A 27,877-nucleotide genomic window follows, 5' to 3' on the forward strand; every position below is an offset into this window, starting at 1 on the left:
CAATGCGATGCATTTTTGGCAGTCTTATTTCTAATTAACCTGGCCGATGTTGAAAACGAAAATGGGTTTTTATTGAAGTACTTTGCAAGCCCTTTCCGATGATGTGTTCATTATAGGAATTGCAAGTGAGGTACAATCTCAAAAACCCGCCTGAAATTTGGCATTTGCCGTTCATTGAATTGATCCCGATACAATGCCCGGCAGCGCAATGCGATGCATTTTTGGCAGTCTTATTTCTAATTAACCTGGCCGATGTTGAAAACGAAAATGGGTTTTTATTGAAGTACTTTGCAAGCCCTTTCTGATGATGTGTTCATTATAGGAATTGCAAGTGAGGTACAATCTCAAAAACCCGCCTGAAATTTGGCATTTGCCGTTCATTGAATTGATCTCAATACAATGCCCGGCAGCGCAATGCAATGGATTTTTGGCACTGTTATTTCTAATTAACCTGGCCGATGTTGAAAACGAAAATGGGTTTTTATTGAAGTACTTTGCAAGCCCTTTCCGATGATGTGTTCATTATAGGAATTGCAAGTGAGGTACAATCTCAAAAACCCGCCTGAAATTTGGCATTTGCCGTTCATTGAATTGATCCCGATACAATGCCCGGCAGCGCAATGCGATGCATTTTTGGCAGTCTTATTTCTAATTAACCTGGCCGATGTTGAAAACGAAAATGGGTTTTTATTGAAGTACGTTGCAAGCCCTTTCCGATGATGTGTTCATTATAGGAATTGCAAGTGAGGTACAATCTCAAAAACCCGCCTGAAGTTTGGCATTTGCCGTTCATTGAATTGATCCCGATACAATGCCCGGCAGCGCAATGCGATGCATTTTTGGCACTGTTATTTCTAATTAACCTGGCCGATGTTGAAAACGAAAATGGGTTTTTATTGAAGTACTTTGCAAGTCCTTTCCGATGATATGTTCATTATAGGAATTGCAAGTGAGGTACAATCTCAAAAACCCGCCTGAAATTTTGCATTTGCCGTTCATTGAATTGATCCCGATACAATGCCCGGCAGCGCAATGCAATGCATTTTTTGGCAGTCTTATTTCTAATTAACCTGGCCGATGTTGAAAACGAAAATGGGTTTTTATTGAAGGACTTTGCAAGCCCTTTCCAATGATGTGTTCATTATAGGAATTGCAAGTCAGGCACAATCTCAAAAACCTGCCCGGAATTCGGCATTTGCCGTTCGTTGAAACTGATGCCGACGCAATGGTCGACAGCGTAATGAAATGCTTTATTGGTACTCGTAATCGTACTTAACCAGGACGAAGTTGAAAATGAAAATGGATTTTTATTAAAGCACTTTGCAAGCTCTTTCCGATGATGTGTCCATTGGCGGAATTGTATGTCAGGTACACTCTCAAATCCAGTCTGAAAATAGACATTTGCTGTACATCGGCAGTTCGGTACTCAAACAAGAGCGAAATATAGCGTAAAAGTTGCTAATCGTATTCAAAATTAAGCAGGACGAAAGACAATCCCTAAATACAGCATGCCCGAATGTGTATTTAGTGAAAATCGGAATCTTTCGACACAGGATAGATCCGTTTCAATGGAGCAATCGGTGAATCGTCAAGTTGAGGGTTAATATTTCGTCATGTCAAAAATCGTGTTTCACATGATCACAAAGATTTCGCCGAAATTTCGCCAGGACGACTTGAGTATCTCGGAATAGCGGACCCGGACTATGGACTTGCGAATCACAAACATATTTTTATAATCGATAAGAAATTTGTACAAGATTTTCAGAAGCATGAAAAATTCGAAAAAAATCATTATCGTAAATGATTGGAAATATATGATGCCGGATAATTTGCTTTTATTTGTCACTGCATTCTGTGAAGCTACCGACCACATCTATATGCCACCACCAACTTTAAATGCCGCGTTGACACGTCAATCAATTTCAGCCCATCATATGGTGTTGATCGTGAATTCTGCTGCAATCTGCATATAGGTAAAAATAAACAAACACAGGGATGTTTCCCTTTCGTAAGAATACCGAGTTATTAGAAACTGTGGAGAAGCAAAATGAACAACTTCGAAGATATGAAAGCAGATTGAGAGGTAAGCCTGCACACTGCTATACTGTCGTTACTTTTGTATATTTTACACCACCTTATTTGTTTTTAAAATAGTTTAGTCATACTTTTCGAGGTGAAAAACATGACTCCAGTGAACAATATATCTATTTAGCAAACCTTAACCTGAGACCTGAAATTCTTCAGCTCAGCTGGCAACCATACAATTTTTGATTTCAAATTTCGATACGTAGCCAAGCCTATACCAGTGCTACCACTGGCCCTGCATGGAATCAATATGTTTTATTATTTTTTATTAAATAACTTTACCTTGGAGAATTATCGCTGCTCACCTGTTATATTAGGCAATACGTACCGAGATTCCAGTAGGGCCACTACCTAACTGATACATATGTTTCCAAGACTCAAACTAAAACACTGTTTTTACACAATGATTACTTTGGATTGTTGATCATATTTGAAGCATAAGTCATGCCCATGCTTCCACTCTTCCATAAGAACTTAATGAAGATGAGCTGCTGGATGGATAGAATTTTTTAGGCTGGAGCTGGATGTGATATGATCATTGAAATCTGTTTCTTATTCTTTGTACCAAATGCGTTGAGATTATGCCCAAACATGCTGTCGGAGGTGTTATATGTTATTATTCCATTTGCCTCTACCTATCTTTGTGGAAATGGATTTTTGGCTCTCGGTCATATCAAAGACACGAATACATATTTCACGATATGGATGGAGCATATTTTCATATATAGTATGATGTTATTTTCCGGAAAAGTCTAATTGTTGCTGTTTACCACTAGCCTACTGTTAATTAGACAGATGACGCTTTTTAGCCAAATTTGAAGTAAAATTATTTTGGGGTCCCCAAGGGCCTGTGGCAGTCCAAAAGGGGTCTGCGAAGACAAAAAGATAGGTAACCTCTGTAGTAATATGGTATGACCTTTGAGTATCGCACCCTATGTATGATCAGTGATCACTAGGGCGATTCTTTTTTGACCTAAAAAAATGAATATTTTGAGTTGACCCAAAAAATTGAAATTTTGATATTTTTTGACCTTAAAAAACTTAGGTCAAAATTTGGTCAAAAGTAACGCTACAATTTTGTCAAAATTTTGACTTTTTTTTACATGTCAAATACAATGGCCCTAGTGATCACCTGTTCGAATCAGGAAAGGGATAAAACAAAAATCTGTTATGCCGGCAGATTAAGACCTCTGTTTTATTACACGGAATCAACATGCCCACTCTTTCCAGACTTGGTGGCTGCATATAAAAGTCTACAAAATGAAAAGAAAGCCTTAGAAGCAAGCGTAAAGGCACTGAGCGCGGGGCATGTATCAAGCACACAGGCTCCCGGTAAAGCTAAAGGTCGACCTGTACCATCAACCGCCAAGGTGTATCTGATTATTAAGATTGGTATGTCTTCAGCGAAATTTACTTCGGATTTGTACTTGCAGACTGAATCATCTCCCAAGCATTCGACAGATGATACGAACTCCGAGTTCAATAAAAATGAAGGAGATATCAAGTCTGACGGTAATACATCTACTTGGCATGCACTTATTGTTGAATTTGTGACAGATTTTGAGTTTTTCTAAATGCATCGCTATTAAGCGCAGTGCACATTTGCGTAATTCGTACGCGCGTACTGGACGCGTAAAGTATTTTGGTAGTTTCTTTCCTTTCTCTGCTCTTCTCTCGTTTGCTCGTCGCGAAAAGAGCCTCTTTTCTCTCGTTTTTTACGCGGGCATTACGCAGACCTTACGCGTAGAGAGCGATTCGTACGCGCGTATTGTTGACTTGCCAAGCTCCCAAATATGGTCCAGAAAAATGCCCGGCATTTTAACACCTACCTTGGCTAGGTAACGTGTCTAATCGTTTTGAAAAGCTTATTAAATCGGCTGTGCACCGTTGTTATTTCAGCGTTAACACGCATGTGGTGTAGCCTACACGACGAAATCCTTGTTGCCCAACCCTCGAAAATATGTACTTCCTGCCTTTAATGCAAGCAATGTTGTCTACCAATACAAGTGCCACTGTGATAAGATTGTTTGAGCGTATTAAGCAGCATATCCCTTAACTGATTCGGCCAAAAACATGCGCAAATGATCGCACGGAGCTCGCATGTCAGTGCAAATTGACTGCTATGACGATTACCAAGCATATGCTTCATCAATTGGTCAGCATCTGAGTGAAAACCTCGCCAGTGCACAGCACTATAATGACAATATCTTTACTGTCATTGCGCGTGGCAGATCTTTGTTTCATTTAAAAGTTTTGGAGTCTAATATTATTCAGTTGGACAAACCTATTTTATGCAGACGAAAAGATTTCGTTGATAACCTACATTTTTCTCATTAGAGCGTGTAAATCTTTTCGTCTGCATAAAATAGGTTTACTGTTTATTTACAAATTGCGTTGCTATTATAGTACAGTATGTCCGTCCGTATACTTCAAAGTATCTTACTGTTGCCATTGGTACAATGCGAATTTCATGGTCTGTGATTTTGATTGTTGCGTTGCTGACACTCGGCGGCGACAACGTGCGGCACAGCGCTAAATTTGTTCTCACTTTTCCTTCAGCGATGACGTAACCTCTCGTTTTGGCCAACTTAGTGAGAGAGTGAAAATCGTACGCGCGTACGATTTACGCTAATGTGCACTAGGCTTTAGGGTTGTTAAAAAATCAGGATTTGCAATAATATAGGGTTACCATACTCTGAATTGAAATTTTACTGTTGACCCCATAAACTTGTTCAGTTGTCAACAAAAACGATGCTAAAGAAATTTGAAGCAATTTGAACCCGTAGAAGCGAAGCTATTTGATTTTTTCCAAAATAATTCTGGGATTACCCACAATTCAATGCTATTTTTGCAAATCCAAACTTTCAACTGCAATAACTTCGCTTCTACCAGTTGGAAGTGAGCAAAAATTGTTATACATGGTTCTTCTAGGCAACTTAACAATTCCATGGGGTCGACGATAAAATTTGAAGAAAAAAAATTTTTTTTTTCATAAATTTTTTAAATTTCAATTGACTCTGCCACGGTTTGTGCTGGTTGGAATTGATCTAAATTTGGTTTGCAGCGTTTTTTAAGCACTTTTGCATCTAAATAGTGAATCCCCGGAATCTCAAAAAAAGGTATTTTCGCCCCCAGATGCACCCATGGGTGTTTGTCATAGGGAGCACCACCTAATCCTTGAAGTGAAAGTATCTTGTGCCGCCATAGCGACAACTACAAATATTCTTTTTCGATTTCTTGAAAAAGGAGGACATTCAAAGAGGTGAAGGATGAGATATATCAACCGTAGCAATAATAGTATTTACGGTGGGTAGGTCTACAATAAACACCATATTTTTCAAATCCAACTTTGCTTCTACTGGTTGGAATTGAGCCAAATTTGCTGTTCATCACAACTCCACAATTTCGTATGGTTTCCTGTAGAACTTGAAAAAAAAATTTTTTTGCGTTCTTGTAACAATTATTAAAAAAATTTCTGACTCTCGATAGCTTTGCTTCAACACGTTGGAAGCAAGCCAAATTTGGTGGTAAGCGTTTTTTTGCCAACATAACACATAGCCAGTGAAATTTGTGGATAGAAGTTATTATTAAACAACCCCCTAATGGCGATAATGACAGTTTTGTCCATAGAAACGTTGATCATTATAAGCATGTTGTTATTTAAGGGGAAAATGAGACACAATCTGATGAGGGACACCATGAGTTGACTGAATCAATCGGGACTGATGAAGAGAAGACAGAGAATGCGGGATCAGAAGATAACAGTCTCCGTCATCAAATCATGACCTTGACTCTGTCGTTGTCAACTGTGTCCGAAGAAAAATCAAAAATTGTGGCTACATACCAAGCTGAGAGAAGAAAAATGAAGGTACTAGTTTGCCACCCAACGCCCGATACGTTCCGGAGTCAACATATTTTTGCTTCCTCGCACAGCAAGAGATGGATTCCCAAGTCGCGGAGTTTAAAGAGGAGTCGGAAGCCTTGCGAAAAAGAAAGTCCGAACTCGAGGAAGACTTATCGCAGGTGCGTCTTTATTTGTGATCGAGGTCAAGTTGGTCGAATTCAGCAAATTAGCAGCAGTTCTTCCCGATAATTTCAAGTGATCACTTGAATATGTACTTTACCTAGGAGTGGGTCTGCTACGTTAATGACCAATTCATGAATTCATATTAATTAGGCGAATAAGTTTTTTTTAAGATCATCGTCTTTTAAGGTAAAAGAGAAACTGCGTAGTGAGCAGGAAGATCGCGAACAGGAGCATTCGACGCATTCTCTCATGTTGCGCGAAATTCAGAAAATGCTGAATGACGAAAGAATCAAAAATGACCAACTCGGACAGGATGTAAGATATGTATTACTGTGCTGCTGCCCTATTTGATTTAGTCACCTTTGACACTTCTATCTAGGCCCCGTCTCGTTTTATATGTACCGAGTGTCACTAAGTATATATAATATATATATCATGCTATTTAGTCATTGGGGTGTTGATAATTATTATTAGATTGAGATATTTCCATTGTCTTAGTCCATGGTGCTTTATATTATGTCAACGCAATCAAGTTACCACACAGTAAAAAATAGTAGCCATTTTGCCTTTCGAAACCAGATCAATATACCTTAATATTTATCATTTCCTTTCTATATTGCTACTAGCTTCAGGACGCGCGGAAAGCCATTCAAAAAACCGAATCCGAAAATAAGAAACACGAAAACAGCGAGAAGCAAATGCAAAAATTAACACAAGAGATTGAAGCTTTGAGGTCAAGGCTGAAAGCCGTCAAAGAAGAGGCAAAGAAGCCGCAGCCAATTGTCGAGAAGCTCCAAAGGGAAATCGCCGAAATAAAGGTGTTTACAGAATTATTTTTGTCAATTTCGACCAACTCATGAGTCAGTATGCCTATTAATCTTTAATTATACGACACATATTTTAATGTCATTGGCATTATGTTAGTGCGTATTTCACAAATTATGTATGTTAACTATATTATTACATAATTACCCCTGACAAGTGTCAGTTGACAATATTAGGGTTCATTTCAATATGAATAGAATATACAATATAGATACTATTCAATTATATATCTGTGCTCTAGAATCTTATTTCGATTGGTGACTGTCTTGTCACAGCAATGCGATAACATGGTATATCGAACCGATAAAATTACTGAACGGATAAATGAATGACATACTACAGGCGGCCAACCGAATTCAACTGGAGAGAGAACACTTGCAATATCTCAACTCAGACGAGAGGCACAAGAAATCCGAGAAGGAGGCCGAAGAAAGGGTTTCCGCCTTGGAGGAACAAATAACTCAATTGTCCAATCAAATGGGGGGCTACGAAAGCGTTAAAAATCGTGACCAAAAACAGATCAGGTACGGTTGTGCAATAGTGTTGTGTTTTCGCCTGATTTTCAATGTCTTCTCAAATTTCAAGAACGTTGAAAGAGCGTATATCCCAACTGGAAGTAGAAAACGGAATACTCGCAAAGCAGGCGGCGTCTGGGGGGCGGTTCGATCAAGAAAACACAGACTTGGACGATATCGAAAGCCTGAAGCAGCAGATCGTTAAATATAAGGGCCTTCTGAAGTCGGCTGTACAGAAATCGAGCATCGTTTTAGATGTGGACGGTAACGTTGGCTGCGTGCAGGGTAATGAAAGTATTCAAATAACGTTGGTAACTGTGTAGGCTGGATAGTGGATATGAACGGTGGTATGAACGGAGATGAATACCAGAGAATGTATGTGGACACTAATCAAGAACTCCAGCAACTGAGAGATGAATTTGATAAGTATAAGGTAATGATAAAATACCTCAATTACAAAGTGTGGATACCTAAAATTACATCACTTGAGCGTTTCCAACTTGAAAAGTATTGATTTGGTGTAAAATTACTGTGAAGTTGCAATCGGATATTACATCAAAATTCCTAAAGTACAGTACATTTTCAGCCACAGAGTGACTCCTGTCTCCCTGGGAGAGATGGCTAATCCGACATTTTCTTAAATATTGCTATGAAATACTTCACAGCTTGACGTTTATTGAGACTTGACCGCCAATTATGGTTGTTATCGCCAGACCAGATGAAGTTAACTTGTATATGTGTGTGAAATGGCGCACTGCATCATTGTAACTGAATGTACATTGCACCTATTTGTTTCGGAATTTCAAATCCGATGAAATCCTGAAGGTACGAGAACCCCTCGACCGAATTTACTTTTTTAAACTATTTGAGTACTTTATCAGACCTTCCATTTCCTATGTTCACTTGTGGTAGTTTTGAGTTCTTTGAAATCGCTACTTCTATTTGTACTTCAGTAAAAAACACCCGGGTTGTAACCAAGTCGCAAGTCAAATCTACGTTGACGGTTTTGACTCTGTTGAACTTGCATTCATATTATAGAAATTTTCCTTACTTTACACAGTTCCTGGCCTTATTTTACAAATACCAGTAGATAGACGAAATACCAATACCGCAATGACTCGAGTGTAAATCGAGACGATACACAAATTGCCTCAAGTCGAGTCAAGTTATTTTCCATATGTTAGAAAAATGACTCGAGAGTCAAGTCGAGCCACCAAGAAATCGTGAACCGAGTCATTACAACCCTGCAAAACTCTGACTGCTTTGGCCGCCTCTCTGGGGCTTGACATCAGCCAACATGATGTATCTCTTCCTCTTCCTAGGTACGGGCTCAGAGCGTCCTCAAAACGAGGAAGGAAAGCATCATGAGCAAGGAGAACGCGGCAGTGATTGCGACTCAGCAACAATATCAAGAATTGAAAGACGAATTGGAAGAAGTCCGCGAGCGACATTTCCATCTACGATCGCACTGCGACAGCCTCGAGGAACAACAGACAAAATCGGTTGGAAATTAGCTTTGCTTTCAATTTCCGGCATAGTAATCAAACGTCGTCGCGTGTCAAGATGAAAGAACACGGCGAGGAACTGATGCGCCGTCATCTCGAGCATCAGACACGGCTGGAAACGCAGAAGGAAGACTTTGCCTCCAAGATAGCGGATCTGGAACAGGAGATGAGATCTCAGAGAGAGAGGACCGTCGCGCTCTTGGCCGAGAAGGACAAGGAGATTCGGCACCTGCAAGCGTATTCCGATGCGTGTCACAGGTATTTGTGACCGTCGTGTGGAACGCATTCGTCGACATGACAGTGATTTGCTCGATATTGGAGAGTGCTTTCATAGGTTACATAGTCATAACTACATCCAAGTAATTCAATAATAATCAAGAATCAGTGGTGCTACTATATACATTGACCAAGTAGTACCAATGCCCGGCAGTACATTGACATTGTTCATGATCTCTTTCATGTTTTGTCTCTTACAGAGAGTATCAAAACGACTATAACACAAACTCTGCGGACTTGAAGTCATCGACAGACAATGACTTTGTGTTTCACGGCACTGAAACTGCCAGGGACAATTCCGTCGCCGACATCATATCAAGAGTACGTTTCGACGTACACAAATGTTTGGTGCGCGCGTGTTTACCACCTGAAATTCGATTTAGGGCAGCCAAGACGGGACGGCTATGATTCATTACGCGGAGCAGATGGCGCGAAAGGACATTTCGATTAACGGTCTTCGTCGCCAAAAGAAGCAGCTCGAGTTGCAAATCAGACAGTTGCAAGACGCGATCATGACGAAGTCGGTGTGAATTGTAGCAAAATGCTTGCATGGACCCTAACTCTATGCTTCTTTGTATTTAGAGACGACAAGTATTCAAAGGAGATCGCGAGTTTACAGGAGAAAATATCCAGTTTTAATAGGACAAAGTAAGTGACGTATTATATGTTTTGCAGTGATACTATCTTCGAACATATCTGGGTATTCCAGTTGATTTTGGTCTTGCTATGTGAATTGTTTTGAAACGTCTAATTTTGTTTTGAATTCTAATTTTCAAAAGAGCTTGACCTTGCATCATTTATCAGATCGAGAGCCAACGCCAATCTCGAATATTTGAAGAATGTCATGTTCCAATACCTGACAACGGATAAAGATCAAACGGCTCGAAGTCGAATGCTCAGTGCGGTTACCGCAATCTTACAATTTAGTCCCGAAGAAATTAAGAAAGTGGCGAAAAGATAACACGCATTCTATTTCTTCGCCACGATTGCTATGTGAACTAGTGCCGAGTTGAATGTTGTTGCCAATTTCGTTCACTTGTTGCAGGAAGGCCGTTGGTTTTATACACACCCGCCACTGGCATGTGCAATACACAATGAAATGCAGCTAGTGCCATACAATTAAATTGATTTGACTCGACTTATCTTCTGACGGCCAAGGTGCTCCATCACTCAATAGCAACAACATATATTCTGGTTTATATAGAGCAGATGAATCAGTGTTGTAACCAAGTCACAAGGTTCCTAGTGACTAGTCAATTTCAATTCACGGCCAAGTCAGAGGGTAGAGGGTCGAGTCTGGGTCATGGTGACCCAAGTCCTTGTGTTTAGTCTTAAGTTCTATCCGGCTTAAACCACTTTTTTCAACTCTGCTCGGGAGATTGCTCGTATTCATAATATCGTAATTTTCCTCAGTCCTATCAGTTTCTGGCCCTTTTTTTGAGTACGAAATACCAATAAAGTAGTGACTTTACTATTCTTCGAAGTGGCCGTCCGAGTCAATACACAAATTTACTCGAGTCGACTAATTTATTCATTTTAAAAAATGACTCCAGCCGTTACAACCCTGAATTGAATTGTCTCTGGCTGCTACGTCGCCTTTGCACTATATTCACAGAGCGCTTGAAATTGTCCCAAGGGGTTTTATCATGACACTGATTACATATCAAGAGCAACAGTTGCTAAGACAAATCCAGTGGTATAAAGCTATTTGTGACTCGTCAGGTCATCGGTCTTAACTATGTGCTTTCTGATCACCATTTTAAGCGCGCCTCTGACATCTCGAAGCAAAGGTGTATGTGCTATCGAAGAATTTATTACAATCATTGCAAAATCGTATGAATTTTATTAATATTGCACAGACTATATGAATGCATTAAATTACGCAGTTATCGTCTCGCGGGCTTTGGCGAAGCTGTGGCAGCGGATTTGCTTGATTTAGGAGATGTGAGGTTTCTGGCAGTGGTCATGCGAAAGATTTCTGGCAGCATCGTCGACAGCCGGTAGAACACACGATCGCTTATGCCTGGGGGCAACACAAACTGAATGGTACGCGATATGCCTCCGTCCCAAGTCGCCATTTCCATCATGAAACCTGGCAGAGATTATTCAGAGTCAGATTAATATATATCCTGCATAGTAATTGTGTTACAATAACTGAGTAAAGTATCACTCGATGTGGGGTATGGATGATGTGGAAATCGCAATATGTACTTATACTTGAGTAAACATGTACAACAATGCTTCTAAATTTCTACTTGAGAACCAACAATGACTACTTTGACCATCTCTGGTATTTGAGTGTCACTCAGTACAACTTCGTGGGAGTGTAGTTGAAGTACAGAGTTCAAAAATGTGCCTTTTATGCGACCACGAAGAAAATAATGACAATTCGCTACGCACATTAAGATAGTAGTGCGAGGCTTAGTACTGCTTGTTTATTGTGTTTATGGTTGCCGTGATACAGGGTTGTAACAAAAGTCACAAGTCAATCTCTCTTTTATAGTTTTGACTCGAGTCATTTTCAATTCAACATCGCATCGAGTCCACGTCAGCTAGTAGAGGGTCGAGTCCGAGTCATAGTGTTTTGACTCGAGTCCAAGACATGTTCAGTTTCAGTTCAATCTGCTTCAACCCACCCTTTTCAACTCTGCTTGAGTGATATAGAATGGCTGGCATTCATAATACAGTAGTTTTCCTCGGTTTCAACAGTTTCTGGCCCTATTTTTTAAGTATCAGGACTGCTATACGAAATGCCAACAACGTGGCAACTTTACTATTCTTCGAAGTTACAATGAAATGTCTGTCTCGCCCGTCCTAGTCTCGAGTCGAGACGTTTTACGCATTCGAAAAAATGACTCGAGTCTTTACCAAAAAATAGCGACTCGGGTCATTACAACCCTGCTGTGATACGACGAATCGAGGTTTCAAGGCTTCCACATTTGAAAATAAGTACCGAAACTATTATGTTTGTTAATGACATATAACTCATAGTATAATTTCAGTACTCGAAAAAATTGTCTTTCACTACTAGACTCGAATCATGACAATAAATCATTGCTAGTCGGTGGTTTCTCCATTTAAAAATTTTAGTGTAACTTTCATCCATAAAATAATGTTGCATAGGCAGATACTAAAACCTCATTAGCAAAAGGCACCCACCTTTCATGCATTTCATGACCAGCTCCGCACGTTTCACAATCCACGCTTCATCCACCCTTTCGTTGAAATCATGACACAGCAAAATTGGAATCATCAACGTGCTGACATCGTGACTCGACATGATCTAAAAGTCACATTATGCGGTGTTCTGCCTACAAGTAATTGCGATCTCGGTCTATTACCTTGAGTATGTGCCTCAGCCCGAGTATGGCCGGGTGTCTAGACGATACCGTGGTGGAAGACTCTGGCGATTTCAACCGGACGGTGTTTGCTACCAAATGGAACACGACGTGGACGCGAGATAGGTTCGAATGCTTCGTGACATATATGTCTCCGTCTTTGAAATGGCCATCACCGACAGACCTAAAAAATATCATGAACGCGGACAATAAGTATCTCGGATAATTCCAAATTCTATCTTGAAAATCTACTGCACTATTTCCACTCACACTAGAGTATAATTATATAAGATTAATTCTATTAGCAAGTATGTCGGCTAGCTCTGATCATAATTGGATTTAAGTATAGAAAAACAGTAAGAACTTACTGAAGGCTCATAGAAAGCGACCGCGTAGAGAAGAATACCGAATATAAACCAGTTCTGTGTTAATAGATGTCATGAGTTTTCAGGCTTTGTGTCATTATCAGCATTTCCCCTCTATTATGACTTCCGATTATGCTTTAGATTTGAGGGAATGAACCGTGTCAAAAGAGGTGATCAATGATGAAGAAATTCTACTATAGTAGGTCCCGTGGTTGTGACTTTGGACTACCGTAATTTTCCATGTATAATTCGCAAAATTTTACCGATTTTTTGCCCTAAAATAGGGGGAGCGTATTATACATGGGAATAACAACACTTGGAAAAAATCTCCCTCGATAAAAAAACTTGAAATCACATCTTTCTTCTTGTCTGTTTCCAATCACGCATCACTTTTAGCCATCGCGCCCAGTAATTCGTATTATCAGTGTATCGCGCTGCCAATTAGCGAGAAGCGTGTTACCAATTAACGAGCAGCACAGCACGCGGTCTCCTGCTGAGTTAGTTTGTAAGTGAGCGAAATTAGGTCGCTGAGCACGAGCATTGCTGCACGCGTGCGCGGCAATCCTCGCTAATTCATCGCGTCAACGACAGGCTTTAACAATCGCATATACAACAGGCCACGTGCGCAAGATATAATCGCTTGCGTAATTAGTCGCATCTCCAACAGACCTGGTGCGCACGACACAACCGTTGGCCTGAGCAATCGCATCTGTGATAGGCTTCGTGCGCAGGATGTCGCTGGCCTAAACTATCGCGATGCCAGCCTCGCAGGCTTTGGTTGCTATCTACTATCGCTAGGAGACAATGCCATTAATTGTATATTGAACTAGCAATCGCATCTGTAATAGACGTCGTGCTCAAGATGTCGTGTCGCCGGCCTGAACTATCGCGTCGCCAGCCTTGCAGGCTTTGGCTGCTATCGTTTAGAGACAATGCTGTTAATTGCATAATGATTAGCGATCCTTATGTCATGATTGTTCAACAGTGACATCGCAAAACAGAACGACATCGTATACTAAAACACAACTATTCATGTACTGCGGATGCAGGGTGCGTACTGCGTACTATACATGGGTACAGGCTTTTTCCCAGAATTTACACGCCATTTTAAGGGTGCGTATTATACATGGGGGCGCAGTATATTCGGAAAATCACTGTACTTCTACTCTCCTCTAGAACACTACAGTTTTCAGGGCAAGAATACCTACTCAAGTACCTCTACTTGTATTCAAGTAGTGACTACTTTGACCATATCTGCTTGCCACTCACTTTTCACTGGACGAGCTTCCGACAGACACGTTATCGTCCGATTTCAAAGACGCCTGATCGACTGTATTCTGTGCCCGCTTGCATTTGATGTCAGCAATCTGTTCGTGGTAGGAAGGAAAATGGAATTCCGTTGATCCTTCGCACACCGAGGAAAATTCTGCAACAAGAAGACATGAAAGGCCAGATCAAGCACGCCACTTCAGTCTCTACCCACCTGATTTCAAAGAGCTAATGGAATCGACGTTGTGATCGACCAGCATTACGATCCCGGATAATCCGTTCGAATACAGGGATAATACTGTCTGAAGTCTCTGAGCTTGCAAGTCCCTGCCGAAATAAAGTGTATGTAGTTACATTAAAAGAAGCATTAGCAGTGGTTAAGACTTAACAGTGAATTGGTCAACACTTCGTGAATTTGGCATTCGAAATGTAGCTGAGTGGATATTATTATTACTATGATTATGAAAGCAATGTATTAACATTGTGGTGATACATTCGAAAATGAATGCTCCACTTAATATGAGCATCGATTGTGATATATTAGGGTTACCATACGTCCTCCTTTAGGAGGATTTGTCCTCTTTTTTTGGATTTTCGAAAATTTCCTCCGAGGACGCCTAAATGTCCTCTTTTTTGGCAATTCATCCTCCTTTACAGCTTCTACAGCTAAGATAATGGAGAGATTCCCGTGAAAATGGGCATAAACGACGTTAAATAGAAAATTAGTGGTCCGATTGAAAAGATCTTTTTTTCAGTCAACACCAATAATTTTAAGTAAAAAGTGTGTAAATCGACAGTCGAACAAATGTGATGACTTTTTTTAGTCAATCCATCAAATTTTACAGCAAAAATAGCGAAATCGGCTGTTTTCAGTTTTGATCAACCAACTTTTCTGATTTGGTAGTGTCCTCTTTCCCGATTCCAAAATATGGTAACCCTATGATCCATGGCACTTTGTACGTATTAATGTAATCGGGTTGGGTTAGGATTCACCAGGGTGCCGAATCCACCAGTCCGCATTCACTGGCAACCTTAGCAATACTTCTTACTGGGCTTGACTGTTGTGTCTGCAAAAATGTAAGATGGGCGCGGCGACCAAGCGAATGTTGTGCATAGTTTTCATTTGCGCGCCGAGGTTGATGGTGAAGCTTTCTTCGAGACGTAGCGTAAAAACATCACGACGTGGTCCCGGCTCGTCTGGTGTTTGGCTGTGATCCCCGTTCTCGAAGCCGTGATTCTTCTGTCTGAAAGTAGACGCAAATATCAGCGTGACCGATTACCAGGACTGGGCAAAATCAAATACCAAGGTGATTCCATTCCGAAGCTTACAGTCAACCATCACACATTAAGGCGTCATAACAGGATGAATTTTGGAAAACATGGACCTTATGCAATCACAAAGAATACAATTATCATCACATTATATATAATTTGGTAGTTTTGATAATACTTATTTCGCTGCACTTTGGAATAACACTGTGGGTTGATCACACACTCCCATATATGCCATTTCCCACAGTGTATCGTTATAGTATACTACTTATAAAACTACATTTTTCATATGTTGTGATACAACCGCGTTCGACAGTGGAAAAAGTCTCGAAACTATAGCTCACGTTGATGTAGCCTATGAATTTTTAGTGCTAAGGAGCGTATAAGTTGATTACTCATATTTCACTGTTACTCAGTTCGTATCATCAGAATTAATACTCGATTCAGATTTGAGAACTCGAATCACTGTGTATAGAATGGATGTATAGAACTGTATATCCCTGACAAAGCTTTCTTGGAATAAGGATGAAATCACATTGTAAAAGCAGCAGAAATTTACGGCGTTATTTCTACTTTTACTTGAGCACTGATGCTGATAGCGTTTACCACTTCTGTATGCTATATTCCATTCATAAAGGATATACTGTGACTTAGTCTCGAAGATGATAAAAAAAATCATTGTTTCTTATCGCAGTAGCGAGGAAACTGTTGGCATGGACAGACCGTTACCTTTGCCCTTTCTTGCCAGGCGACACATTATACGATGACGAACTGTCGTTCAATGTGTTGAGTCGTTTCACCTTCGCTCTTTCCGAAACTTCAACAATCTTTTTCATTTCGATACTGCGATAGAAAAAGCAACGTGTTCCGAAGATGACGAACTGCACATTTTGCAGCCAACGCAAAAAGTAAGTTACTGTCAGCTAACACACATTGTCGGGTCATAATGTAATGAATACCCTCAGAATTGTCCAATAACCACACATGGTATTCATTTTTGAATTCTGAGTCAATACAAAAAAAATTAGAAAATTTTTCAGCGGTTCAAAAGATGATCTGATTCCAAATTTTCTTGCGATTAGGTGGCGCCGTACGTGGAAAATATTTCAAATCAATATTTTGCGCTTCAGTGACGGTGGAGAACCAATGAAAATGCCTAATTATTACCAATTAGGGGGTCAAGGAATTCAAAAATATTAACTGTTTCGCTCTACATTTAATTTGAAAAGCTATGGATAATAAATAGTTTGGGGGACAGACTTAAAAATAAAAATAAAATCCAGTAGGGCCTACTATAGAGCTACTCACGGTAAACACGATTATTACAAATTTTAATGTGAAAATTGAAGCTATTAGAGTTATAAAGTTGATTCTATTGAAAAATGATATTTTATTTTTTCGAAATTTTTGATTTGTAATACTAGTATTTACAACTGGTAGCTTTATATTAAATAAAATAAGAATTGTGAGGTTGCCAGCCAGACATTTTATAAACTGGCTCATTTGTAAGGCACTGAAGTCCAATTTGAAGATGAGAATACGTACAAGGTTTGAGCGTTTTCATCGACCTCCCCGTTATTCAACATCATTTCGGAATATAATCTCGCGACCACGCCTCTATACTCCTTCCTTTGGTTGTGAACAAGCTTGGAATACTTTGTGTCCCATTCGTCCAGCGATTTCTGCAGAAACAGACCTGTTTAGCAATGCACCACAGGCGTTATCGCCATCTCGTATTAAAAACCTGTAAAGCAGCAGACTGTTGCAACGCGAGATTGTTGACGTCGTCCTCAGTATATATTGAACCGCTACTGATATGTTCGCACGTCCTTTGCATCTCCAGTTCCTGTTTTTCGCGCAGTTTCGTCATGGAACTTTGTTTATCTTTAAGGATCTGGCGGCACATGAATCAAAACAAGAGATAGTGTTGAGTACTCATTTCTTCCCTGCTTTGACGGGTTTAAATATAATTAAAACATTTGTATGTAGGGTGAGAGGCAAAATTACGCTGCAACGATACCAAGGGAATCAATGATTGTATCGAAAGTTATCTGGGCTCGCCATAACCGCGCAATTGATAATAGGAAAGGGTTTCGAAGGTGCAGTGTTCCAGATTGAAATTCTTATTCAAATTTGCAAAAATTTTCAATTCCTATGTTGGGCCTAGATGAATCTGGTCATGAGCTTCCCATCTCCATTTTTTAAATTCTAAATCAAAACGCAGGTTCATCTGGGCTGCGCAAAAACAAGGTATCACAGTACTAACATAACTCTCATGGCACACAAATCACAAGATATTAAAACATCAACACCCAAGGACTATATAGCGTCCAATAGAATAGAATGTTGCGATTGCATCAAGGGTATTTACTATGTTCCAAGTGTATTCACCAGTTACCATTAGCTTATCGGAATGCCATTCAAGATTATACCGTTATACGACGACAACAAATGTATGTAACATAAAATTAAAACTATGATTATAATCATCACAACAAACTTGAATTATTTAGCACGAAGGTACCCAAGTTCCAACGACTAAATTTAATTGTGTATAACAAAACTTTAAACATACATTCATAAATATTGACTTAGACAACATATACCTGAACAAACAACTCACCTTTTGCACGGAATGATAATAATGTTCTTCCAGGGATAGTAGTAATGTCATGGCTTTGGAATGGATTAATTTGTGATACATTGTAGAGAATTGTTCATTTTCTTCCACCGCATCAGTCTTCAAGAACCGAGCCCAACTCTATATCAAAAACTACGTATTAGAGGTATTGAGGGAAAAAAGGACATGTTTTGAACACTAACCTTTTTATACTTGGCGGATACAGACTTTGCGATTTTTGTAAAATTGTCTGGTTTCTGCTTAAAGTCCGCCAACAATTTAGTGGCCTGCTCGTCGTAAAGCAGAATTCGTTCCTTTTCAATAAAATTTTGAAGGGCCTCTCTTAATTCTAAAGATTGAATTTGTTTTAATTGAATCCAAGCCATTCAAACTGCACAACCACCGACCTTCTTCGACAAAACAAGGGATATTGTGGTGGCCCGCAACTCGGGACGTTAATTCCATACAATTCTGTGCTTCGGAGATATCCACTTGAAGTTTAAGGGTTCTTTCCTGTTTATTTCCATTGTTATAGGTGAAAGTAAATGTCCTTTCATATTCCCCTGCTGAGCTGGTGTCAACCACATCGCCATCATCCATAGCGAAGAGCTTTAATCCAAGATTATTACAAGTAGACTATAATATATGCAATCACCACAGCAATGAAATAATATAATAAATCATGAAAAAAATCAACTTTGAAGCATACCGTGTTGCGAAAGAAATCACGAAAAATTCACAAAAATGGTACGTTCTATTACAAAAATAATTACCAATTATTGATCATTGGGAATTCAAAATCTTACACAGAGTATTTGAATTATGTTTATACCAGCACAACAGACACAGTAGGTATGTAAATTGATATGCATGAATCTTGTTGCCAAATTGATCGAACAAAAAGGTATATACAGCAGCTCCTGTGACGAGTGATACCGCGCTCCGATTAGGGAATTCATGCAGCAATTAAAATATGATCATAACCCCAAGAGAGAAACCGTGATGCAACACAAACCACTACAACTCGTCATTGACGGTTACAATGACGCAATAATTAATAATCGTAGCATTCAAAACGTAGGAAATAACACTCTGCCACTGGGGATATCTTTCCTTGGTCGATCTGAGCTGTGACGTACGTCGTACATGCAACTAAAATACAATACATGCAAACGATATTTTTCGCAAGTTCACCAAGCTGAGTACGTTAAATATGACATCAAGCACAAGAGACAAACGAGTCACCGTTGAAATCGAAACACATTCTACTTTGTGTAATAGCAACCAGAGATGATATTTATTAGAGTAGGTCAACACAAGCACCACAACCCAACTGCATAAAACAAGATGACTAATTGAGAAATTCGTAAAATTGTAGAAAGGCAATCTTTAGCACCGCCATTTCTCTATCACCACATTAAAAATCACAGCATAATCGCAAGGCCGCTATTTTTTTAGAGCGTTGCCTCTCTTGTTCGACTGCCAAATCGAATTCTTAATAGTCACCGCATCGATGCTAACGGACAATGTTTTGGAAGGCAGCGACGCGAAAGACTTGCGCCCGGAATTATACTTGAACAGCCGGTCGATCATGTTCGGTAAGATACAACTGGGGCCGCTGCCGTACAGCTTCAGCAACTTCTCCGTTTCCGGGTCGTAAGTGTACAGAGCGCGAAACTGACATTTGGTGTCGCGGAACAAGATCATGAAATGTCTCTCCTCCGATAGCTCAAACGCTTGAAGTGCGTGGGAACGAGCTATCTCGTTCACTTTACCCGGCAGACAGCAGTGGCAAATAGCGTTGTGTATGATATGCTTGTTCGATTTCGAACTCGGCTCCTTGTATAATTTCGGACCGTTATAATCCGCCGATACGGCAGACGAAGTCGCAGACTCTGTCTCCCACTCGAGCCGTCCGCCAGTAGAAAGTCTTTTCGCCCGCAAACTTCTCAAACTAGGTGCGTGGCTGCCTGCTTCGCTGTGAACCGCCGTCCCTACTTCGCTGACATTCGACACTGATCCGGCTAGCGATGAAGAGTACGGGTGTCCCTTTTTATCTTGCGGTTTCGCATGCTTTTTCGTCGTCGCGATTATATCGCCGGTGTCACGCATTCTCTGGCTCTCTTCCTGTTCCATTTTTCGTTTTTTATGCTCATCTAAAATATGCTGACGCTTTATCTTATCCTCCTCACGTTTCGCGTTTGCCTCTTCTTGCTTAATCCTGGTTTCTTCCTTCTTCCGTTCCTCCTCTCTTTCTCTCTCAGCCTTTTTCCTCTTCAATTCCTCCTCCTTCTTCAGTTGCTTTAGGAGAAACAACTCCTTCTTTTTTGCCATTAACGTATTGGGGGTCGCGTCGTCTATAAGTTCGAATCCCTCGCCGCCTTTTCGATTGCGATCGGCAGTTCTCAGCAGCGAGCCAGGCGAGTCATTGCTATCGGCTTTTTCAGGATTTGGTTCAATTATATTGACTTGCCGCGTCGGTGACTGGTGAGGCGTTGATTTGTTTGCGTCTTTTTCAGAGATGACTTCGGAAAATGAGTTGTAAGTGAACAGCAAATTACTTCTGACCGAGCCTTGATTCGGATCCAAATTTTCTTGTTGAAAAAGTCTATCGGAGTCACCAGCGGGTAGAGATTTGCCACCATGCCACGTTGAGACACCGGATACGTTTGGCACAGTCTTTCTGCCTAAATCTCCCAATATTTCGGAGCCAACGATTTCCCCAGACGTCGCAACGTTTGGCGCATCACCGTCAGATTTTTTGGGTGTAAATCCGTCCCGAGTACGATTTGACGATGGTGAAGATACACGAGGCAATGAGTGATCCAACGTTGACGGTGTGTCGTATGAATTATATGCATTCGGTGTGAGTAGATCGTATGATTTTATTGATGCCTGTTGATGTGTCTCGTGCATTGTCGGCGGCAACGGTATTGAACTTGTATGCTGGCTCGAGACTCCATGACGTTGATGAAATGATTGGGTTGAACTAACTTCATGAAAGCTTGGTTCGCCAACCTCATAATGAGGTGCGGGAATACTTTCATTTCCGTTTAAAATAGGACGGAAATATTCAGTGTTAACATCTCCTTGCAATTTTGAATCACTCAGATATACTTCGCCGTGTTCAAGATTATCAGAAAACAAGATCCTCCTCGATTCCTTTGAACGTCTGTTCGAAATAACCTGTTTTCCGGGTGACATATTCGATTCCGACGGGGTGAAGACGCTTTGTTGCATTGAATTAGGCGAGATTGTTTCGGCAAGGTAAGTAGAGTCCAGATCCACGCTGCCTGTGCCTTGTCCTTTGTTATTATTATTATTTACTGATATCAGAGACATGTTGACGAAATTGTGAGAACGGGGAGACGATTCATTGGCGAACCCGCATGTTTTCGGGCTTGGAGAATTATCGGGAACATCATCGGTGGATAGAGCAGCATCAAGTTCACGTTGTAAACTAAGCAGATCGTTGGACCAAAGATCTTCCCTCAAACGTTTTTCGTTCTCGATTAAATCGCGACGATCTGACTTTTTCATCCTTCCCTTTTCAATCATTGTTTTTCTCTCCTCCATTTTCTTCAAAGTTTTTGTAAAATTTTTGTCGGCGGCCATATTACTGTGACGTCTTTGAGCGTTTGGAGTGAATTTAACAGGCGGTCTTTCCATCCAGCTCATAGTCTTCACACTCCTGGGAGACGATTTCGGAAGTCTATTGGGATTGCGCAGTTTAACAGTTGCGCCGCCAATATTAATGTGGCTGCGGAATGCAGATACACCTGGCGATCGGGATGTTGGAATTGATGGGTCTCCCGCACCATCAAACCCGTTCGTATCCGAATGTGTTCGCTCCCCATCAAAAGTTCTACGTGGCGTAGGAACAGGCGGACGATCGGCAGGTCTCATATGTAGGGTCTGACCGATTTTACTACGAATAAAATTGGTAGGATCTTGATAATCGCCGATTTGAAAAGATCCGCGCGATCGATCTCGACAGTCTACCAGCATGTTCTTTTGCAAATCGAAGATTGACACTTCTCCCGACACTGAATCTCCGTAAAATCCAGGCTTGACGGGGGACGAGTTGTCTACAGTACCCATGGCAGTCAACCCGATTCAAGTTGCAATGCAGAAAATATGATGTGTAAACATTCTTAATGACATGAAGACAAAGAAAGCTGAACAAAGATTCAAAAGTTGATTCATAATGATCTGAAGTTTCACTAATAACGGCATGTTCCTAATCTTAAACATGTAAGCTATTTGTGCAAGTGCAACCAACACAATTTGTGTGAAATTAAGTCCGAGGTGATACAGAGAGGCGGTCAAAGTTGTCATGGTTGGTACTGAGTATCAGTATAAGTATTGTCTTAAATTTCTACTCAAGTACAAGTAGAAATAGCAAATTCCAATTAAGTAATCAAGTAAGTATTCTAAGTCTAGTCTTGCAAAAATACTCAATACTGGTAAGTAGCCTAGATAGACATAGAATTAGTTATAAAATCATACAGTAACCACTCGAATAATTATTATAGTGCAAGTATACAAAGTAGCCTATACAAAATCGACTTGGGAGTACTTCAAAAAGTTCAAGTACTTCGCTACTGACCATCTCTGGTGATACAGAGGAGGTTGATTGAAACCAAAAGGCTATAGAAAAAGCGGCACTTCTTCGATAGTAGGTAGACATCGAAAAGTGTTCACCATGATCACCAATAAATGTTTTCCATGAACAGAACACGAACAAAAATGTATAAACGTTGAAATAATTTTTTTTGTGCCTTTGGAGAGACGGATATTAGGGTTGGGGTGGGCAGTATTAGGGTTGGGGAAAGGGGGATATTAGGGTTGGGGAGGGAGATGTTAGGCTTGGGGGAAATTAGGGTTATGGGAGGGGGATATTAGGGTTGGGGAAAGAGGGATATAAAGGTTGGGGGAAATGGAGATTGGAGGTGGGTTAGGGTCAAAGTGGGGGTTAGGGTATCCCAAGATTACGGTAAGCGGTAAGGGGAGATATTAGGGTTGGGGTGAGGGACATGATATCCAACCCACTGTGACCCTAATCCACCTGCAATCCTCCTTTCCCCCAACCTTTATATCCCCCTTTCCCCAACCCTAATTTCCCTCAAGCCTAACATCCCCCTCCCCAACCCTATTATCCCCCGTTCCCCGGCCTTAATATCCGTCTCTCCAGAGGCACAAAAAAACAATTTATTCTGACGTTTATAAATTTTTGTTCGTGTTCATGGGAAACATTCATCGGTGATCCTGGTGAACACTTTTCGATGTCTACCTACTATCGAAGAAGTGCCGAAAAAGCATCTCTTGGCCTATATGGAATCTCTGTCCATTTTTTGAAATAAATCCTGCGTGATGAGAGCTTTTCTATATAGAATAATTAAGGAATTAAACAGAAAATCCTGCGTGACGTTGCCACCAATTCCACTCCGGTCTCTTGGTGAGACATAGGGAGAAACCTGTTGAAATTTCAAAGTCAAAGCTTGCAATTTGAAAACAATATGATTTGGTTGTTTTCCTGCAGACAATAGACGTGCGCTAGTAGACTTGACACCAATGGACTTGGCATTACAATCAAATATAGGTGATTTTAATTTTCAATTGAGTTTGAGATACGGTATGTCTAAATATTCTGGATTTCCATTATATATCAATTTCTGAAACATACTAATGATATAAGAGAGTCAAGTTTCGCTTGCCCTTCCCAGCAATGATTCTTCTGGCTTAGGTACGCTATGATACTCTAATATAACTAACATAGCCCTGGCCCCTATGAATTTCATTTTCTCAGGTCTGCCTCTTCTAACAATCACCCAAATACAAATTCTCTCAACTTGAATTATACATATACTAATATAGGCTGTATGCTTTCGAAGCATGGGATGGGTCCGATTCCGTGCGATAATAGCATATTTTAATCAACGAAACATCTTTAGTAGTATGTAGAGAAAAGCTAGCAGCGGTGAAATTCTCGTATAGTCGTATAACGGTCAGTAAATGATAAACAGTGCAGTTTCTAATCACAGATCGGTCATGCGAAACGAAAATGCACAATGACGTCATTAGTGAGCTTCAAGCTGAAATTGGGAATGTACGGATGATCGGGTTATAGAATTGAAAAAAAACGTGTTTAATCGTCCTCTGTCAAGGAAATGAAAGCAATGCTACATAGATGACATCAAAATTCGGCGCCACTGGCCTGTTAAACCGGTGCCACCCTTTCGACGGGGTGAAGGCCAAGGGCGTAGCCAGAAAAAATATTTGGGGGGGGGGCGAAAAATTCGATGACGTAAAAGCCCCCCCTTGAAGATAAGACAAAAGTAGGTGAAAAACGATGGTCTTGGGCCCCTATTGGATGATTACCACAACATCCGGGGCGATCGTTATGCATATTCCACTCACAGATATAAAGTGATGTTATAATAACATGATTGTGGAAAACTTTCGCGCGATGCGCGCAGATTTTTCACGGTTAATGAATGAAATTGGTTCATTATATTGTTACTTACATATTGCAAATACGTTTTCATTATTAGATTTACCGGTAAGGCTGATAGAAGTGGTGTCATCGAATATTCAGGGGCGCTCAATTTGCAACTGGAACTGTATGTTCATTGTTCATGTTCATACAGGGCCGTAACTGCACTTCGTCAGCCACCCCCCCCCCCCCGAAAACGTTGGTCTTGGGCCTCCATATGACGATAAGCCGAACTTCTGGGGGGCTCCACCCCCCTCAGGATATCCGCTGTTTACCGCAACTTGTCATTCAGATTGGGGGCCGTTCACTTAGGCAGCTTTTCTCGCCTAGTCGCGCTCAGCGCGAAAAATTTCTATAATTCTTGATTGAATCGGTCAATATGATCGGAAATTGCATATATATTGCTATCAATTTTTATCCTCTCTCTGCTCACGTAATCAGATTTACAGGTAGAACTGAGTGAGGTGTCTTGGAAACTGTAGGGCCCGTTGGTATGACTCCGTAACATGATGTTATTTTGTGACCTCCTGTCTGCTATATCAGAAAATATGGAATCGCCCAAACGTAGGCTACTAAACTAAAAGACGGACACGATTTCAAATTGGTTTTTCTTCTCTGCATATAATTTTTCCCTGCGCGATGGTATTTGTCTTGTGTGGTTCTGATTGCCAAGGCAGGAACATTCGGCGCCAGTCATTTAGGCGCCTGTGAACAATAAACCTATATGTATTTTGTATATAAAACGTAGTTTTCGGTCAGCATAGGGCAGTACTTTTCGGCCAAGGTTTTCTCGCTGCCGATCGTTCTGGTACACTTCCCGAGTCGCATGTTACATGGCCTAAAACTTTATATGTCTTGCCAAATCGTGGCGCGGTTATGGCCAATGCCGACATGCCCATTTCTATAAATGTTGCGTATTTTTTCTTGGGGGAAAAGTACCCAAAAATCAAGATATTTGGCAACTGGAAATCGCGTATAGCGCGAAAATTTTTTGAAAAAGTTGCATAAATTTCCAAAAAAATACTCTATAATATATGTTAATTTACGAAAAATTGAAAATGCATCTAAACTGAATTATGATTATTTTCGGATTTTTTTTTTCAGTAAACCGATAAAATCAAGACATCTATGGACTCTAAATCGCGCGAAGCGCTAAGAAAATTTTTAGGTTGCATTCATCTGCCCCAAAGTACTGTAATATTTATTGATTTTAAGAAAATTTTCCAAAATTTTTTTTTCTTTTTTTGGGGGGGCGATCGCTCCTTTCGCCCCTCCCTGACTACGCCACTGGTGAAGGCTACTTGTGGTGCTCAGTCTGTATTCAGTTCTCAGCACTCATTTCATTATTCTTCTGCTGGGTCATCCTTGCCTAGACCTGACCCAAATACGATAAGCCAGCGATTTCAAATACGACTCGTACTGCTCTCCCTCTCCAGTTGATGCTTGAAGCAGTGTTGGGATCAAGTCACTACCTTCGAGTCCCGAGTCATTTCGAGTCATTGCACATTTTGACTCGAGTCAAGTCAAGTCAATCGATTTTCGAAGGTGACTCGAGTCAAGTCAATAAGTCACTCGATTTTTGGAGGTGACTCGAGTCAAGTAGAGTTAAGTCAAGTCAAGTCACGAGTCAAGTCACAATTCAAGTCAAGTTGCCCTTTCAATGTATGAGGCATGATTACGTCATTGCATTTTACTAGCTGTCTGAAATACAGATTGAGTGGTCATTGATTCTGAACCGATGAACGGATATAGAGGTAAATATACACACAAGAAGGCACTGTATCGCTCACAAATGCGTAGAGCTGTAAAACTACGTAACTAATTGCATAGCCTCAGTTTATAGTTCCCAGCCAAAATAGAGAGTTGAGAACGAATTGATAAGATGCAATACACTACCCATTTAGGAATTGATATGATACAATTCGAGCCCGCGCCAACGGTTGAGGACTATATAAACTATATTCGAATTCAATTTCAAATCAATAAAACATGAGGTTTGGTTAAGGTAAGGGGACAGAAATAGACATTCTGCTATTAAATTACTTTACTAGGCTACTAGTTTACGACAACCTAAGCTGTAAGCTTCGTTCACTTCGTTTGCGGTCAATTTATTTGTGAGAGAACAATTGAGGCTCGGTAAAACGCACGATCATTGAATGATTGGTCGCTCTCACGGGCTACACCAGCGTTTTGCGAACAATCTGACCATATGCAAAAGAGAGAGATTTTTATCGACACCGATTAGTTGATGACTTGAAATTGACTCGTTCATTTTGCTCCGAGTCACGAGTCAATCCACATTTCTGATACGCCGAGTCAAGTCAAGTCAAGTCATTTTAGCTAAGTGACTCGAGTCAAGTCAAGTCATACGAAAAAGGTGACTCGAGTCTGACTCGAGTCAAGTCATGACTCGAGTCATCCCAACACTGGCTTGAAGTAGTGACCAACTGCTATTATAGCTATAGGACTACTTCAGAGAGCGAGATAGTGTAATGGTTATGCGTCCGGCTTCTCGAGCGGTAGGTCGTGGGTTCGATCCCCGGCCGGGTCATACCAAAGACTCGGCGCTCAGCAATCACGAATAGCATGGAGGAGAAAAAAACGGGGGCGGAGACTAGGTGACCTCATGGGGCCGTATCGCAACTCCGTCGTCAAAGCATCTCGATGGTGCAGGCGAAAAAGAATATATCATATCTCTCTCTCTTAATCTGATGCAAATTTTATCTGATCGCTGGTGATTTACTAAACAAGGCCATTTTCCGGGGTGGTAGATGCTCAGAAAACCGGTTTTCACGTCTACTTACTTGGTTCGGTTCGGTTTATTTGCAATTTTTATCAGTTCATTACACCACGAAAATGCGATACAATGACAATAAGATAGGAAGGTTTCGAAACGACTTGGAGTAGTCTTTGGAATCAGACACCCACCTTGGCCTCGAGGCGATGTAAAGAGGAGGCATGCACACAGAATGAAAAGTAAAAGAAGATAGTATAAAAGAAAGCAGGCGACAAAAAAAGGGATGACATGTCACGGGAGGCGAGATCGATAGGTCAGGTCATGGTCAGGTAATCTTGAGGGCGGACTAGTATTCATTTAGTAGAAATTGCTTGCATTTCGATTTGAATGTGCGGACATGCTCGTCGTCTGTCGGATGGCCTGCGGGATACTGTTCCACATGTCAGGTCCGGCATATTTGATAGAGCGATGATCTTTTCAGTCGATCATATGATATTTGGACGACGTCGACGTGCGCGTGTTGTACTTATGCGCTTTGATTCTGTTG

At 40.7% G+C, this 27,877-nt stretch overlaps 3 protein-coding genes across 3 annotated transcripts; 1 reads left to right on the forward strand and 2 right to left on the reverse strand.

Annotated features, from left to right (window-relative positions):
• Positions 1–1,910: 1,910 nt before the first annotated feature.
• Positions 1,911–11,127, forward strand: LOC145433363 (GRIP and coiled-coil domain-containing protein 1-like). Its single transcript, XM_080310447.1, has 16 exons — positions 1,911–2,083; positions 3,316–3,455; positions 3,519–3,597; positions 5,751–5,953; positions 6,019–6,108; positions 6,299–6,427; positions 6,739–6,930; positions 7,280–7,461; positions 7,523–7,716; positions 7,776–7,885; positions 8,775–8,954; positions 9,016–9,215; positions 9,434–9,554; positions 9,617–9,753; positions 9,816–9,881; positions 10,038–11,127. The coding sequence occupies exons 1-16, from the start codon at positions 1,996–1,998 to the stop codon at positions 10,192–10,194; spliced, it is 2,268 nt and encodes a 755-aa protein (XP_080166573.1). The 5' UTR covers positions 1,911–1,995; the 3' UTR covers positions 10,195–11,127.
• LOC145433364 (FERRY endosomal RAB5 effector complex subunit 3-like) lies at positions 11,027–18,697 on the reverse strand. The gene is made up of 12 exons (XM_080310448.1): positions 18,505–18,697; positions 18,301–18,446; positions 18,101–18,238; positions 17,222–17,371; positions 17,023–17,159; positions 16,207–16,320; positions 15,255–15,449; positions 14,420–14,532; positions 14,206–14,362; positions 12,575–12,755; positions 12,393–12,516; positions 11,027–11,325 (listed from the first exon to the last, which is right to left on the reverse strand). Exons 1-12 carry the CDS (start codon positions 18,695–18,697, stop codon positions 11,120–11,122), a joined length of 1,854 nt encoding a protein of 617 aa, XP_080166574.1. The 3' UTR covers positions 11,027–11,119.
• Positions 18,698–18,733: 36 nt separating this feature from the next.
• On the reverse strand, positions 18,734–22,587 carry LOC145433362 (uncharacterized). Its single transcript, XM_080310446.1, has one exon. The coding sequence runs from the start codon at positions 22,196–22,198 to the stop codon at positions 19,544–19,546; it is 2,655 nt and encodes an 884-aa protein (XP_080166572.1). The 5' UTR covers positions 22,199–22,587; the 3' UTR covers positions 18,734–19,543.
• Positions 22,588–27,877: the final 5,290 nt, after the last annotated feature.

The sequence above is a fragment of the Botryllus schlosseri genome, chromosome 2, assembly GCF_051294905.1.
Source record: "Botryllus schlosseri isolate E-star chromosome 2, Bs_hap1, whole genome shotgun sequence".
In the NCBI taxonomy this organism is placed as follows: Eukaryota; Metazoa; Chordata; class Ascidiacea; order Stolidobranchia; family Styelidae; genus Botryllus; species Botryllus schlosseri.